General features: G+C 43.0%; 1 protein-coding gene across 3 annotated transcripts in view; it reads left to right on the top strand.

The window, feature by feature from the left end:
- Positions 1 to 18,374, top strand: part of BRAF (B-Raf proto-oncogene, serine/threonine kinase) — a 131,942-nt gene that overhangs the window by 64,078 nt on the left and 49,490 nt on the right. For all 3 annotated transcript variants that reach the window (XM_054033945.1, XM_054033964.1, XM_054033954.1), the window contains exons 4-7: positions 9,318 to 9,421; positions 12,657 to 12,759; positions 15,514 to 15,662; positions 16,868 to 16,987. In XM_054033945.1, coding sequence (XP_053889920.1) covers positions 9,318 to 9,421; positions 12,657 to 12,759; positions 15,514 to 15,662; positions 16,868 to 16,987 — 476 coding nt within the window. The remainder of the gene's footprint in view (positions 1 to 9,317; positions 9,422 to 12,656; positions 12,760 to 15,513; positions 15,663 to 16,867; positions 16,988 to 18,374) is intronic.

The raw sequence follows: 18,374 nt of genomic DNA, 5'->3' as shown, positions 1-18,374 counted from the left end.
GAAACACCTTATGGAAGCTGCCATGGGACTGGCATCGGATCCTGGCCAGGGAACCCCTCTGTACATCAGCCTGAACAGATGAAGAGCACCCCCTACCGCGGAGCCTCCATCAGGCTCCGTGAATACCCATGCTAAGGACCCTGCATTGGGGCCGAACCAAGGAAGCATGCCCATAAGCATGGCAGTAAGTCTTCCTCCAAGTCTAAGAAGGACTCTGCACCATCCATGGGTTCTGTCCACGAAGGAACCACACATTCTAAGTCTCACAAGACTGAGAAATGGTTGCACCAATTGCCAGATCCACCGGTACCGACTATGGACCCGTTGACTCCGCCAATATTCCGAGAACCATTGGTCTCCAGAGAGACACAGTTCCCGATACTGACTCCTTCAACAGAATGGATACCATTGACCCCTGGGAGACTCGGAAGCACCTCGGGTTCCTACGAGTTATTCACACTAGAGGGACTATGGTCTCCATGACGCTCAATCTGATCAACAGGTCAAAGGGACCCTTCTCCCACTATGTTCCTGCTGCATTCCGTTCTGGTGGTTCTGACTGCGCAGCCATTTGGTGAGGTTTCTGACTCCTCTGATTCAGACGATACGGCTGTTCGACATGGTCCACCACTCCCATTTTGGAAGCATGAGTGCCAGAAGGCTCTGATGGCACTGTGGCAGTTCCCCACCTTGCCTTAACTGAAGAGTTGGTTGCCGGTACCGTGGTCAGAGGCTATGCAACAGCAGGGTAAACCGAGCTGGCCATACTGCAGCTTGTGGCCCCCATACTCAACCTCCGAACGATCCCACTTGGATTGGGACGACTCCCCCACGTCACCATCACAACTCTTGTTAGGTAGGTCAAATTATTCAGCCCTGATAGCCAAATATGATTTTGTTAACTTTGGGCGATTGGCTGAGTTCACAGACAAGCTACACTTGCAAGATCGCAACCAATTCCAGGCAGTTTTGTAGGAAGGCAAGTTATTTGCCAGGTTAATGGTACAGGCTGCAGTGGACTCGGCAGACACGGCTTCCCATGTCCTGGCAATGGGGATTTTCAGGAGGAGGGAATCCTGGTAACACTCCTTTGGCTTCTCAGGGAGGTACAAAACATTACAGAAGACTTCCCATTCGACAAATTGCATCTCTTCAATCAGAAGACCTCTCGGTATCTTCAAGGTCTCTTGGTATCTTCACACCAGCACTCGAGGAAATTCTACCACCTGCCCTAATCATATTGTTAAAGGGTCCCACAGCTATACCACCAATGCACCTATGAGCCTCCTCAAAAGCACCCTAAGATTCATAGACCCCATCAACCTATGTCAACTACCCAGCCATCAACGCAACACATCCAAACATCACATAAGCAGTTTTTCTGAGTGTCTTTAGAGAGCAGTCAACCACTCCGTACACCAATGCCCATTTTGTCTACTGCCTTCAGGGGTCGCCTCAAACTCTTTCTGTCAACATGGAAAGCTATAACAATGGACAGTGGATCCTAGATATCATCCAGAGTGGCTACATCATAGAGTTTACAGCGACACCCCCATCTTGCCCTCTTCCTCGGTCCACATGCATAGAACACCCATGTGACGATCTCCGCCAACTTGAGGATGACTTCCTATTGCAGAGGGGAGCTGTGGAGCTAATCCCAGACTCCTTTCAGGGAACAGGGCTCTATTCGAGCTACTTTCTAGTCCCCACAAAGATTGGAGGATGGAGACCGATATTGGATCTCCGATGCCTCAACTGCTTGATTTTCCAAACCAAGATTTTGCATCGTCATGCTCGCACCAATCAATCCCTCATTAGAAAAAGGCATGTGGTTTACGGATCTCCATATGCAAGATGCCTACTTCCATAACAATATACACCCGACACACAGAAAGTTCCTGAGGTTGGGGTGGGATGTGGCCTCGGCATCTTCGATACAGGGTCCTACTGTTTGGACTCACCACTGTCCCGTGAGTAGTCACAAAAGTTTTCTCGGTGGTGGTAGCCCATCTCAGACATCAAGGAATCCTTGTTTTTCCATATCTGAATGACTGATAGCAGGATGGTCCAAACAAGAGGCCCAGAATCAACATCCCAACTGCTTCTACTCTTCTCCTCCTTGGGAGTCAACGTAAACATTGAAAAATCAGCTTTAAACCCTACACAATCCTTGGAGTTCATAGAAGCTTGCATAGACGCGACTTCCACCCGAGCTTATCTACCAAGGGAAACATTCCAGACAACGAGAGAACTAATCATTTTTTGGTGTCTTCCAACCCTTTGATTTTGGCCAAAATCTGCCTCTGTCTTGGGACACATGGAGGCCTGCACATATGTCATGGCCTTCAACTCTGACTGAAAGGGTCTACTCCCCCATGCATCAACCCATGCACACTCTGCTCCACATGCCACCAGAAGTTCTCTCCTCTCTCCAATGGTGAATGAACCTGTTACAAGTCTGCTCGGGGATGACTTTCCTTCCATTCTCGCTCACTGTGGCTACCATAATGGACGCATTCCTCATGGGCTAGGGTGCCCACATGGGTGACCGCATGACACAAGGCACCTGGACAACACGAGAGACCAAGTTGTACATAAACATATTGTAACTCCAAGCAGTACGCAATGCTTGCCAGGTGTTCTGACCAGCTATCTAGAACCGATATGTTCTTGTCATGTCAGACAACACCACCACCACAGTCTTCTACATAAACAAGGGGGGACAAGATCCTGAGCCTTCTGAGTGTGTGAAAGCTATACACTTTTGAGAATGGTGCGTCGCACACCATATTCTTTTGATAGCAGCTTACCTACTGGAACATGATTGCCGATGTCCTCAGCAGAAACTTTGCAACTGACCATGAATGGGAGTTGCAGGACTCTATAATGGCTGGGGAACCCTGGTGAGGGATCTTTTCGTATCCCACAGCAATACCAAATGCACCCAATGTTGTTCAAGGGGAGGATTTGAAACTCAATCACACGGGGACACCCGAGTCCTCGATTGGTCGGATCTGACAGATTTTGCCTCCCCACCTTTTACCCCTCCTACCACAAGTGATCCACAAGATCAGATAGGAGAAAGCAACAGCCATCCTGATTTCCCCCTAATGGCCTTGCCAATTTTGGCTCCTTGTTCTCCTCTGTATGTCGAACAACCCTCCACTGACGCTTTGGACGTTCCTGGAGCTACTGACCCAACACAACAGCAGACTCAGACACCCCAACATGCACACTCTTCATCTGATGGCTTGGTTTTTGGATGGACACCTCCACTAGCGCAGGAATGCTCACTGGCAGTGCAAGATGTCCTCTGAAGCAGCAGGGAAGGAGTCCACAAGACTCTCGTATCGAGCCAAATGGATGCGTTCCACTGCCTAGGCTACCCAGAAGGGCCTTGTCCCTGAAGTGGTGGACATCCCACTACTCTTGGATATTTCCTTTATCTGAGGGACTTGGGACTGGCCCTCAGTTCCATTAAGGTGCATGCAGATATCCTTAGTGCTTTTCACCTGCCAGTGGACGGCCATTTAATCTTTACCCAGCCATTAACTGTGTGGTTCTGGAAGGGCCTTCTGCAAAAATACCCTCCCATTCAGCTTATCGCCGCCCAATGGGACCTTAACCTAGTCCTCACCTTGTTGAGGTCCGCCCCTTCAAATCTATGACCTCATGTTCACTATCTCTCCTTTCCATGAAAGTAATTTTGCTCGTCACCATTACATCAGCAAGGAGGGATGGTGAACTGGGAGCCATGATGGTTAACCTCCCCTTCACCCTTTCCATATAGTCTCTTTACAATTTCACCCCAAGTTCCTATCCAGGGTGGTTTCCCAATTCTACCTCAATAAACCCGTACATTTACCTACCTTCTTCCCCAAGCCTTATGCCTCAAATAACTAAAGAAGGTTCACTCATTAGATGTTCAAAGGGCATTGGCTTTTTATCTTGATCGGACAAAGCCCTTTGAGAAATGTCCTCAACTTTTCATTGCCATAGCAATGAAAGGGCAAGCCATTTCCACCCAGAGACTCTCCAAGTGGGTCTCAGGGTTCATTACGTGCTGCTATCAATTATCGGGACAATCCCCGCCTGAAGGGATTCAGGCCTATTCCATGAGAGTGCAAGCATTAACTATAGCTGTACTCCACAAAGTGCCCTTCGCAGACATATGCAGGGCATCCACGTGGAGTTTGGTACGCACCTTTTCCACACACAACACTGTAATGTATGATTCGTTCAGAGGAGAAGTCCTCCATTCCACAGTCTCCTTGCACAATCCTCTCACATAGGTATTGCTTGTTAATCACCCTCTCTGGAATTCAATAGGGATCATCACTCAAAGAAGAAAATGAAGTTCTTACTTGTAACTGAAGATGTGTGGTCCCGATATGTATTCCAAACTCTCACTCTTTCCCCTCTGCTCCGGATTCAACAGCTCTGCAGTAGAGAAGGACCTGGACATGCCAGCGGCCCACTGCATCCTTTATTGCCTCAGGGGAGACCACAAGGTGGCACAGAGCGCATGCGCAGACCACCGTACAGTACTGCTTTCAAAAGCTTCGGCTCTGGGCATGTGGTGCATGCACATAACCCTCAGTGGAATACAGATAGGGACCATGCATCTCAAAAAATCTCCCGTTATAGGTAAGTAACCTCATTTTACTTTTGGCATGCCAGATTTGCAAACAAAATTGACACAGTTCATAGTAAAATACTAAAAGGATACCATGGTGTGTGTCATGACCTGCCCCTTCCTGGGGCCAGGCCTTGTTCAACACCAGTGGCTCTAGGACACTAACCCTCAGCTTCCTCTCAGGATGCTTGCCTGTGAATATTGGGCGATCCTGGCTGCTTCTCCTAACTCTACTTCCAGGGCCATGTAGATTTCTTCAAAACTACTATGTCTCTGATTTCTGGGTTTGAAAAACCACTGAACTTTTATTTAACCTGATTAAACATAAAAGAAACATACTAATAGCTTTCAGTAACCCTTTTGTTCTTACTCCCAGAGGGAAAATCTAATCTTATAAGAGCCCTGCAGTGCTTCCCTTCCTGATTGCTGTCTATTTGTCTGATCTCCTCTCTGATCCTGTTCCCTCTCCTCATGAGCCAACCAAAGACTCTTCAAATTCAAAGCCCCCAAAGTATCAAATGAGCAGTTTGGATGAAGCTTCCATCCAAGAGTCCATGTCTCTGTGCACTCAGTAGCATATGTTTTTGCCTTCATCCAGCAAAATAAACCATTATACAGTTTCGCTTAACAGCATGGAACCAGCTTTCTATCTCTTGGGAATGTCCCAAAGTGAAAGGTCTGATGTTAGAAAATTGATGCAAGAGTTATTTCAGGGATATAGCCCCATATCCTCTTATTACAGTGTTACCGTAATTTAACACAGATTTACTGAAATAAAGCATTTCTAGACACCTGCTTAGATCCTTGTGACTGCGGTTAATGTATTTCAGCCATATGGTTGCAAATACGCATATACACTTTGCAAATATTTGATAAGAACAAAAGAACTGAGAAATGGAACAATTGATTGTCTAAATAGATTAATTTGAACTACTGCCCTGATTCAGGAAGGTTTTTAAGCACAAGTAATCCTGGTCATTTCATTGGGACTACTTACATCCTCAAAGCTAGGCACATGGCTAAATACTTTCCTGAATGTTTGATGAAAAGTGCATCAAATGGGTTAAACTGAGTAATTTGTTAAAAATGATGTAACTTACTTGATTTTTAAGTACTTAATGCAGCTCACAATCTACACAGCCTTAGCTCTGCAGTGTTCCCTTACGATATATATTCAACACCCTCTCCTACAGCTTATGTAAGAAAATAATTTGTCCCAGCAACAATTCTAGTTATCCTTGATTAAAAAATATTAGCTGAGGTTGAGAAGGAGAACTGGCCTGTTAAATTTCTCTTCTGGTTTTACTCAAGATTGTCTCAAACTGCACGTTGGGAAGAGTGCATATAAGTAACTTAGATTCAGAAAAAATAAATCACTAGACTTCTGGAAATAATACAAACATGAGCAATGTGCAGCCTGAGTTTATAAGAAATAAATATTGCCAAACTAACTTAGTTTATTTTTATATAATTACAGAATAAATGGATAAGAAGGAAAAGTGGTAGATATGTGAATTTTAATAAAGCATTTTATGTAGTCTCATTGAATCCAAAATCAAAATTTAGTTCAGCCTATCTTGGATAGGAATATAAGGGTATGGATTAGAGCTGGTCTGAAACTTTCCAGTGAGCAGTTTTCTGTCAGAAAGGTTTGATTTGATGGAATTAAAACATTCTGTGGGAACATGCCAAATCATTCAAAAATTTTAATGGAAACCAGCCAGGTTTCCCCCCAGCCAACTGGCTCCCAGTCCTGTTCCCCCCACCTCCCTTTCCTCAGTGGCTCCCAGTCCTAGTCTCTACCCCCTACAGCCCCCAGTCCCAGCCTCCCCTATCTCCTCACCCAACTCTCCCAGTATCCTTGCCAGAGCAGACCCAGTCTCCCTCCTCCAAATCCCAGTCACAGTTTCTTTCCCTCCCTCAATCCCCCCAGTCCTACTAAACTCCTTGTCCCAATCTACCCCTTCCCTTGTCCCCTCTGCACTTAAGTCAGCTGGCTTCCTCCTCCACACTGTCTAGGTGCCATCAGGACCCTGCGCCCCCAGCCGGGCACTTCCCCTCCGGGGCTCCGGCGGCTCTGCGTAACTTACACTATATAAGTTACACAGAGCCGAAGAGGAGCAGAGCCCCCGCAGCTGGAGGCTCTGCTCCTCTTAGGCTCTAAGAGCCGGGCTGCCCCAGCGCTACCGGCTTTGGGCAGTCCCCGTGCCTCCGGACCCTGCGCCGCCGGATCCCGGGAGGGGAAGTGCCCGGCTGGGGGCGCAGGGTCCGGAGGCACGGGGGCTGCCCGAAGCCGGTAGTTCTCGGGCAGCCCGGTTCTTAAACAGAGCCTCCAGCGGCTGCGGCTCTGTGTAACTGACACTGTGTCAGTTACACAGAGCCCCGGCGGCTGGAGGCTCCAGCCGCCCCCGCTCTGTTTAAGAGCCGGGCTGCCCAAGCGCTACCGGCTTCGGGCAGCCCCTGTGCCTCCAGATCCTGCGCCCCCAGCCGGGCACTTCCCCTCCCGGGCTCCGGCGGTGCAGGGTCTCCAGGCACGGGGCTGCCCGAAGCCGGTAGCTCTCGGGCAGCCCGAAGCCGGTAGCTCTCGGGCAGCCCGGCTCTTAAACAGAGCCTCCAGCGGCTGGGGCTCTGTGTAACTGACACTGTGTCAGTTACACACAGCCCCGGCGGCTGGAGGCTCCAGCCCCCGCGGCTCTATTTAAGAGCCGGGCTGCCCGAGCGCTACCGGCTTCGGGCAGCCCCGTGCCTCCAGACCCTGCGCCCCGAGCCGGGCACTTCCCCTCCCGGGCTCCGGCGGCGCAGGGTCTGGAGGCACGGGGCTGCCCGAAGCCGGTAGCGTTCAGGCAGCCCGGCTCTTAAACAGAGCCGCCATTTTCCCGGACATGTTCGGCTTTTTGGCAATTCCCCCCGGACGGGGGTTTGACTGCTGAAAAGCCGGACATGTCCGGGAAAAAGAGGACGTATGGTAACCCTAGGGAGAACCTAATTCTACAAATAATTGAAGGGTGGGGTGTAAACACTATAGAGGGGGAGGTTGGAGAAATGGTGTATTTTGGAATAATGGAGTGGATTTATGGAAGGGAAGGTCTAGGCTATATAGCGAGAGAAACTTTGACACACATTTGTCTGTAAAATAGTTTCTATAAAAGAAGTACTGGAAGCCCCATTTCTTTGAACTTTTAAAAATAGACTAGATAAAATGTACTGTAAGGAGCAATTGTACATTGACAGGGAGAGGGACCAGGACCAAAAAGGTCACTTCCATTTCTTTCTTCTAGGAGAGCATACACGTAGAGTCATAGAAATGCAATAAGTAGTGTAACCTCAGTAAAGTGGCATTCACAAGGACACTTGAAAGAGGATTGTCATTGTTATCTTTAAGTAGGAGACACAGGCTTCTATCTACATTTAGAATTTTTAAATGTTAGCTGCTCAACTGAGCTGTGATCAAAAGTCCTTTAAAGTCTATGGAAAGACTTCTATTGACTTCAGTGGGCTTTCAGTCAGGCCCCTGATAAGCTGTAAATAATTAAATTTCATGTGGTCTGACTGGCTTTTTGGTTAGTTAAGGCTGAGGAGTTTCCTAGCATGGAATGGGCTCATTTCAGAAAAAATAAAATACTAGGGATGAGCAGAAGGGAAAGTACTGGTGTATATACCAGTTCAGTAAATAGCACCAGAAGTATTGAAATGGTAGTGTTTGATATGTTTAGTCACCCTAATATATCTTACCCTTTTTTTTTTTTGATTGCTTAAGGAACACTGTCAATTAAAAATCACAGTTTGCTCTTTACAAAAAAAAAAAAAAAAGAAGAAGCTTTACTACTGTTACAGGAAACACCTAAGATCATTGAAGAGATTAAAGGAAAAATTATATTAGAGAACTGTATAGTTTGTGCACTTCACAATACTTTGTGTTTGGTCAGTTTTAATCTGTTTCCTTTGTATTCAACTACTCCTCTTTGCTCATGGGGGTCAAACAGCAAAAGGGGAAAGAAAAATATTCTTTACAGATATGAAAATGTGTCTGTAGAATCACAAATATTGGCGGGGGCCTCAAGGACAGGTGTGTTACCAGACACCACTATTAATTCTTTTTTTCTCTTTTTAAATTGACTAGATTTGAAGTTGGTATTTTCCATTTCAGAGATCTGTATCTTATTTCAATATTTACGTAATGAATTTTATAAACTTGTGGCAAGTAGTCCAGTACAAGCTAGTTCATCCAAGCCTATTGCCTGTTTATTTTTAGTTCCAAATGACACATCACTCCACTTAATTGCAGTACAAGCTCTTCAAAATTAACATATGTATAAATAGCTTTTAGTTACCTATCTCTCTGCCATCTCTGTTGCAAAATGGATAAGGATAGAAGGTCACCCAGGGTCAACTCAAGTTTTCTCTCTCAAATGTCATTAGAAATTTAGGTGTCATGCATGTCCAGCTGAGCTGGGTTTGATATGGAATTCATAATGGTATGGCTTGTATGCAGTTTACATAACGTCCACAATGTGCAAAGTACTTTGAGAAATTATTATTTAGGATTCTATGAAGTTCTGTAAAAATGAAAATTGGCGCTTTTTGTATACTTTTTAGGGACTGGAACATTAGTTTGCTTCAACCATGAGAATGAATTGTAATCTCTTCCTCTAATGCTTATGTCTTATATTTGACCTTGCAGGTTCCAGCAAGATGTGGGGTGACAGTCCGGGACAGTCTAAAGAAAGCTCTGATGATGAGAGGTCTTATCCCAGAATGCTGTGCTGTTTACAGAATACAAGATGGGTATGGTTTATGTGGGTGTGGGTTTTTTACGCTATCAGGGTTCTTTCTAGGAGTATACCAGCATGGGCCAATTCCATTCAACACTGTGAAGGTAAAGATCAATCTCACTAAATTCAGAATGAACTATTTAGTTTGTGCTAAAATGGTTTGGGCCAACACAAAATATGGGGTGATAGCCACAAAACCGTGCCTAAAAGGCTATGACATATGAAAAGTTTATGGGGAAATCTCTAACAGAATGCAACAGGCTGTTATCCCTGAGGTCTTCTTTTAGCTGCAAAACTATGTGAAAACATATAGTTTTAAACTATAAAGTAGGGTTGTTTTGAATTTTTAACTTTTATTTGGTTTTACCTGAAGTGGGTGTCTAAAGTGAAGCTTTGTTAGACACAGGATTTACATGAATAGCTCTTAAAATGAGTTTCCATCCTTAAACTTCTAATTAAAATCCTACCATTCCCCCAAATTAGTAAGCCCTCTGAAAGTCTGTTATGGGGACAAATTAAAGAGACAAAGTAGGGGAAGTAATCTCTTTTATTAGACCAACTTCTGTTGGAGAGAGAGAGACAAGCTTTCAAGTTACACAGAGCTCTTCCTCAGGTCTGGGAAAGGTACTCAGGGTGCCACAGCTAAATAAAAGGTTGAATAGATAGTTTAGCATAAGTAGTTAGCACATGTTCTAAGGGCCATTCAAGGTGAGTATGTGCTAACTACATATGCTAAACTATCTGTTCGACCTTGTATTTAGTGACAGGTTTCAGAGTAGCAGCCGTGTTAGTCTGCATCCGCAAAAAGAACAGGAGTACTTGTGGCACCTTAGAGACTAACAAATTTATTTGAACATAAGCTTTCGTGGGCTTCAGCCCACTTCTTCGGATGCACAGAATGGAACATATATTGAGGAGATATATATACACATACAGAGAGCATGAAAAGGTGGGAGTTGTCTTACCAACTCTGAGAGGCCAGTTAAGTAAGAAAAATAAAACTTTTGAAGTGATAATCAAGATAGCCCAGTACAGACAGTTTGATAAGTAGTGTGAGAGTACTTACATGGGAAGATAGTTTGTAATGGCTCAGGCTTAAATAGAGTCTGGGAATGGCTAAGTTGATCGTATCTAATTTGCATATCAATTCAAGCTCAGCAATTTCTCGTTGGAGTCTGTTTTTGAAGCTTTTTTGTTGCAAAATTGCCACCCGCAGGTCTGTCATTCAATGACCAGACAGGTTAAAGTGTTCTCCTACTGGTTTTTGAATGTTATGATTCCTGATGTCAGATTTGTGCCCATTATTCTTTTGTGTAGAGACTGTCCGGTTTGGTCAATGTACATGGCAGAGGGGCATTGCTGGCACATGATGGCATATATCACATTGGTAGATGTGCAGGTGAATGAGACCCTGATGGTATGGTTGATGTGATTAGGTCCTATGATGATGTCGCTTGAATAGATATGTGGGCAGAGTTGGCATCGGGCTTTGTTGCAAGGATAGGTTCCTGGGTCAGTGTTTTTGTTCAGTGATGTGTGGTTGCTGGTGAGTATTTGCTTCAGGTTGGGGGGTTGTCTGTAAGCGAGAACAGGTCTGTCTCCCAAGACCTGTGAGAGTGAGGGATCATCTTTCAGGATAGGTTGTAGATCTTTGATGATGCGCTGGAGAGGTTTTAGTTGGGGGCTGAAGGTGACAACTAGTGGTGTTCTGTTATTTTCTTTGTTGGGCCTGTCTTGTAGGAGGTGACTTCTGGGTACTCGTCTGGCTCTGTCAATCTGTTTTTTCACTTCAGCAGGTGGGTATTGTAGTTTTAAGAATGCTTGATAGAGATCTTGTAGGTGCTTGTCTCTGTCTGAGGGATTGGAGCAAATGCGGTTGTATCTTAGAGCTTGGCTGTAGACAATGGATCGTGTGGTGTGTCCTGGATGGAAGCTGGAGGCATATAGGTAAGTATAGCAGTCAGTAGGTTTCCGGTATAGGGTGGTATTTACGTGACCATCGCTTATTAGTACAGTAATGTCCAGGAAATGGACCGCTTGTGTGGATTGATCTAGGCTGAGGTTGATGGTGGGATGGAAATTATTGAAATCATAGTGGAATTCCTCAAGGGCTTCTTTTCCATGGGTCCAGATGATGAAGATGTCATCAATGTCGCGCAAGTAGAGATGGGGCGTTAGGGGACGAGAACTAAGGAAGCGTTGTTCTAAGTCAGCCATGAAAATGTTGGCATACTGTGGGGCCATGCGGGTACCCATAGCAGTGCCGCTGACTTGAAGGTATATATTGTCCCCAAATGTGAAATAGCTGTGGGTGGCAATTTTGCAACAGAAAAGCTTCAAAAACAGACTCCAAGGAGAAACTGCTGAGCTTGAATTGATATGCAAACTAGATACAATCAACTTAGGTTTAAACAGAGACTGGGAATGGCTGAGCCATTACAAACATTGAATCTATCTCCCCATGTAAGTATTCTCACACTTCTTATCAAACTGTCTGTACTGGGCTATCTTGATTATCACTTCAAAAGTTTTTTTTCTCTTACTTAATTGGCCTCTCAGAGTTGGTAAGACAACTCCCACCTGTTCATGCTCTCTGTATGTGTGTATATATATCTCCTCAATATATGTTCCATTCTATGCATCCGAAGAAGTGGGCTGTAGCCCACGAAAGCTTATGCTCAAATAAATTTGTTAGTCTCTAAGGTGCCACAAGTACTCCTGTTCTAGTATTTAGTTGTGACATATGAGTACATTTCCAAGACCTGAAGAAGAGCTCTCTGTGGCTTGAAAACTTTTATTTCTCACCAACAGAAGTTGGTCCAATAAAAGATATTACCTCACCTCCCTTGTCTCTCTAATATCCTGGGACTGACACGGATACAACAACACTGTATACAACATGGGGACAAATTGTCACACAAGCACTCTTTTTCTTTGAATGGATAGAAAAGTATCTGTCAATTTTGGACCCAAAGGACCAGCCATTCTCTGCAGTTGTAGATCTTTGCTGAAGCTGGTTTGAAGAAGAGAGTGCATCTCTTTACCCTGCTGTTTGTCCAAGAGTGATGCAATTATTTGGGGGTAAACTCAGATTAATTTCTTGCCATTTAAATTTCTAATAGTGGAAGACTGGATAGCAAACCTCCCACAATACCACTATCCTCTCGATAACAACTTTTCACTTCTTTAGCATAATGTTTGCAAAGGTTTGCAGGTTGGTAACCATAAAGGGCTTGTTTACACTTCAGAGAGAAGAAGCCCATTGGCTGGGACACTGACATTTCCTGGCTCACAGGAGAGGAGTTGCACGTGGAAGTCTTGGAGAATGTGCCGCTTACCACACACAATTTTGTACGTACTTTGTATTATGAACTGTCTAAAATGTTCACTAGAGTTGAATCTACTTTTGAACATTTTAAATCAAAATAACTTTGTTTTTGAACAAACATTTGTATCTGTAGTGGGGAAGGTTGTTGCATAAGAGGTTTTTAATCCAACAGACTCAGATGAACTAAATCTTATTGCAGTTGAGATAATTGACATTAAAATAAACACAACTTGACTTTCCTTAACATTTTAAATCACCACTGCATTGCAGAGCGGTAATAATAATCCACTATTTTTGTATGGTTGTATTTATAAAATGTGTTCTGTGCTTCCCTGCTGACTCCGCAGCAGCAATTAACTAATGAACCATATTCCGAGAGCAATGCTGACCTCATCAGTGATGCCGGTGCACAAATATGTTTTGACCCGATGAGGTGCCACATGAGTGGAAACTGTTTAATAGAAGCCCTCTGGATAATTCTAGGTCCATACACAGACCTGGAAATAACATTTACCACATGGAAAAGGGCAAAATCTAAATGAAAGCTATTTTATTTTTAGGCTTAGGGTGTATTATACAAACAGTGGACCGTTAAATGAATGCATAAAAGCCATTATAAAAATTTCTGGACAGCATCCTTTAAAACTTTTGATTGTTACTTGTAGGAAATCTTGCTTGTGTTACTTTTAGGCTAGTTGTGTTTTTAAGGTGGGGAACCAAAATAGAACACAAGTTTTGTGCCTTCTAGTTTGGCTTTGTAGTGTAGCTTTTTCTTTTTTACAATTGCAAACATTTCCAGGTTTTACTAAACAAAATTATAAATAAGTTGGGTAGAATTTGATTTTTTTTTTATAATTGTGATGGATAACATCGATGTTTATTTTTGCACAGAAAGGGGTTAAGTCTGGAACATTTCTGGTAATTAAAAAGAGCTCTTTCTCTGGAACTCAGAAGTATGGTGTCCCTCAGGATATTAGTACAACCAGCCAGCAGTCTGCTCTATGCCACGTAGTCCTGTTGTCCACACTGTATGATAGGTGGCAAACCTCATTCACACTGTGGCCAGGAAATAAACCTTATGCAGCATTTAAGTGTAGGCAAAGGTTTCAACCCTTACATTCAATTGTCCTTCCAAACTGGAATGAACAGACGTTAGGTTTACAATGCAAACCAACTCTTCCATTGGACCAGAGTACTCTGCTAGAGCCAAGGAAGGCTTAGTATCAGAGGGGTAACACAGCTGTATCCACAAAAACAACGAGGAGTCCGGTGGCACCTTACAGACTAACCGATTTATTTGGGCATAAGCTTTTGTGGGTAAAAAGCCCTACTTCTTCAGATGCATGGAGTGAAAATTACAAATACAGGCATAAATATACTGGCACATGAAGAGAAGGGAGTTACCTTACAAGTGGAGAACCAGTGTTGTCAAGGCCAGTTCAGTCAGGGTGGATGTGGTCCACTCCCAATAATTGATGAGGAGGTGTCAATACCAAGAGAGGGAAAATTGCTTTTGTAGTGAACCAACCACTCCCAGTCCCTATTCAAGCCCAAATTAATAGTGTTAAGTTTGATAAAAATTTAAGTTGTAGGAAATTATGGGAGCTTTCATGAGTGGGGTCGGTCGGACAATAATTATTTAATGGTAGTAGATGTTGAGATTCAAAAAGTTAAAGCTTTAACTGTTAAAACACATTGTCAATATCACATGTCAAAATATACAAGGTAAATATCCTTAAATCAAACTCTAATAAGTTCTCAAGCAGCATTTTTCTTACTTTGCCTGTCTGTATATTGAGATAATTATTAATGGAAATATTTTTTCTTTAGTTTTATGTGTGCGGTGACATTGACATTTACAGACATTTACCAATAAAAATTAAACCCTCCAAGGCTAATTATAAACCATTTGAATGTTCCCAATCCTCTGATTTTGAGGAAGGGGGTTATCTGATAAAGATAAACAAACAAAACCCTCTAAAACAGGCCTTCTCTCAAATCCACTATTTACAAGGTGTTTTGGGACATTCTGTTTACATATCTTTGAGTTGTTTTCTCCGTCAACTATATATATTTTTTTATATATATTTTATAATTTAAATGTCTGCAAGAGTCATATCTTTGAAATAGGGGTGCTTCTTTTACAGTTCTGACACAGGGATACTTTTGACTTTGCTTCACAGTCCTGTGGCCATCGTCTTCACTGCTCATGGAGTGATGCACATTAATTCAGATGGTGGGAATCTTAGGGGCACTTAGAGGCTAAAGATCAAAATGTTCAAACTTGGATGTTAAAGTTAGCCACTTTAAATCCATATTTAGGCAGCTACATAAAGCAATATGATTACCAAAGGTGCCAAATGCTTCTGTGCTCCTACTGAAGTATGGTTATGCGCACCTCTGAAAATCTAGCTACTTCTATCTAGATGCTTAAGTATGGATTTGGGTGACTAACTAGGCACCAAATTTTGAAAACTTTGTCCTAAATTCTTATTCCATTTTTATTACTCAGTATACTTTGTATAGTATTTATATTAGTCTGATAAGAAGTTGAGAGGATGCCATAATGGTTTAACTAAGATTACATCAAATGTAAGATCTTTATGTGTTTAAAATAATACTCTTCGCTTATTGTGTATAAAGTATATTTCCAAGATCAAAAAAGAGAGTTGTAGGTATTTTTTTCAGGGCAAGATGACAGTAATATCTTAGTGGAAACATAGAGCCCTGTCAGATTACAAAAGTATCTAACTAACTGTTTGTTTTCAACACTACAGGTACGAAAGACATTCTTCACTTTAGCATTCTGTGACTTTTGTCGAAAGCTGCTTTTCCAGGGATTCCGATGCCAGACTTGTGGTTATAAATTTCACCAGCGCTGTAGTACAGAGGTGCCACTGATGTGTGTTAATTATGACCAGCTTGAGTAAGTAATCAAAACTCCTGTGTTCTTTAATTCAGACTTTTGTTGAGTTTCTTTACATGACACAAGAACTAGTTGACAGATGTGACTGAAAAAGTCAAGAGAAGTGTCTTGAGAAAATACAATAGTGAAGCTGTTTCAGTGAGAGTATATAGTTCTTATTTTCTCAGTGCTGGTTCAGATAACCAGTTCAAGTTTTCTGTTTGTACTGTGAAACTCTTTCTTAGAAGATGAATAGGAGGGCTGAAATCTTGATTCAGCAAGACAAACTTTGCACTGGTCACATGTGTTATTATCCAGTCAAAAAAAATTCCTTATGAGGGGAATGATAGTGCCTCACTTAAATGTGTTTAGATGCAGGTGGTCAGGTACAGTTAATTTGGTCTCAAATAGCATTGGACTTTCTTGATCAATTAGATGAAGTTGACATTTGTTTTACTGCAGGCTTGGTTGAAAAATAAAACCCACTGGTGGTTTTTATATACCTGGGTAAAAAGTATCAAGCAGAATCAAGAAAAGTGCAGAATGTTTCAATATGCATTTGTTCTTGAATTTTTATTTGTTCTTTTATTTGTTCTTCAATTTGTTCTGTACCAGGATTCCTAACCAAGGTTTCTGCTCAATCTGTAGTAATCTTAGTACCTATCAGTTACAACAGGGCCAAGTAAAACCATTTAAAAAGACTTCCCCATTGGGGAAAGCTTCCAAATGTTTTTCAAATAAAGTTTTACTTCCAGTTTGCATTCATCAAAAGTCCCCTGGCCTCTTCTAGATGATGAACTAAGAGTTGTGGATGCAGTTGTTTTATCCTAGTTATAGCCCCATTTGAAAGTCCCTTTTTAATATTATATTACCATCTTCCATATAAGCTTACATCACAGTCTTCTTTATAAATTACTGTGATTTAACACAAAGGTATAAGTTGCCTGCTTTTACACTACTTAGAAACTAGGTTTTTACAATTTCTAGCACTCAAAGGTCAAAATAACTTTAGACAAAATAGTGTGCAAAGCACTAACTCTTGCTCCCTTGCAATTAACTAACAGCTTGTGAAAATGTACAGGGTAGTCTGCCAGTGCATTCTCTATTCTAAAATTTAGAATTTGATACATGACTTTTTTTTTCTTCTGTGCATATTATGTTGTGAACCTTCTGGGTTTTGCACAAGTTAGGTTTGTTTTTGTTTTGTTTTTGTTCTTGCCTCACAGTTTGCTGTTTGTCTCCAAGTTCTTTGAACACCACCCAATATCGCAGGAGGAGGCCTCCTTAGGAGAGACCACCCAAGCATCTGGATCGTACTCCTCAGTGCCCCCATCAGATTCTATTGGGTAGGACCTTACTTCTGCTGCTTAATGACTTGACATTTTAGTACTGTTTGCCTTGATGTATTCAGAATACTCCTTCAGAGCCTCTTCGCTCACCTGCGTAATTAGGTCCCCATCCTGCTAATACTCGCACATGTGCTCAACTTTAAGTTCACCAGTAGTACCACTGATTTCAATGGGAACTAGTCACATGTTTAAAGTGAAGCATATGCATAAATGTTTGCAGGATAGGGACCTTAGTTGTACTTTTTTGCCTATAGTGGTAATGTAGGCCTGGTCTAAACTGGAAAGTTTTTTGATATATCTTTAGGTTTTTTCAGTATAAATTGCTTTGCATCCACACACAAGTTCTCTCTTTTTGCTTTATTTTGTATCTTATCCAGCTATAAATAATTCGCTTTGAAGCAACATAACTTTATTTCAGAGTGAGTTATGGAAGTGTAAGGTTTGTATGGACACATCTCCATTTCAGATGAACAACACTGCTTCAGGTAGTCCTCCCACTACCATCCCTACCTGCACATTACTTCACATCTACATTGGCCTGCCTGGCTACCTGTGCTTTGGAGTCCTCTTGACTGGATGTCCCCCCTCTGTTTAAACACTGACATATATCCATATCCATCTGTTTGCGATGCCAGCTTGTGATAAATTCACACACACCAAATCCTTTCAAGCCACCGTGCTCTGTACTTCTGCATGTTCCCATCAGGGAATGCTGTACTGCCTTGCCCTGCGGAGAGAAGAATATGTTTACTCTCATCTGTCCAGTAATCACCGGAATGCCAAGATTCACCAGCAGCTAGCAGAGCAAACGCAGGAGAAGGGGTACTCCTGGGACACGAGCCAGTGCTGTGCCAAAGCAAGCAGCTGATTCAGAATTACTAAAAATGCTAAAGATAAAAACAAGACCTCCGTTAATGCTCCCATCACATATATATGCTTTGAAGAGCTGGACTGGATTTTTGCCCAAGAGGCCACCACAGAACCCCGGTATATGTTGACAGCTGAGCCATGGTCTGTAATAAAACAGACACACCTTTGGAAACTACACAGGCAACCATGGACACCTGACCAGGAGGGATTTCCCCTGTGCAGCCAAGATCTCTTTAACAGAGACCCAGCTTGATACACCCCCAGGGACCCTGCCAGAGAGCTAGAGTGAGAATGCTGCAGAGGGATCTCATCCAGTAAGTACTGAGTGCTGTATTACTATTATCCATCCCGTTAGTGCCTGCTTAGGGGGATTTGGAAACCTTTCTTCTGGGTGCTGGCTGTGCGACGCCATGTCTAGTGGATGTTGCTATAACGATGGCAGACGTGTCCATCTCTTTGCAGCACCTTTACTCCTTGGCTTACTCAGCTTTTCTCTGGTCCCAACAGCATGGAA

The sequence above is a fragment of the Malaclemys terrapin genome, chromosome 1 (genome assembly GCF_027887155.1).
Source record: "Malaclemys terrapin pileata isolate rMalTer1 chromosome 1, rMalTer1.hap1, whole genome shotgun sequence".
NCBI lineage: Eukaryota > Metazoa > Chordata > Testudines > Emydidae > Malaclemys > Malaclemys terrapin.
This window is presented reverse-complemented; position numbering and strand designations above follow the sequence as displayed.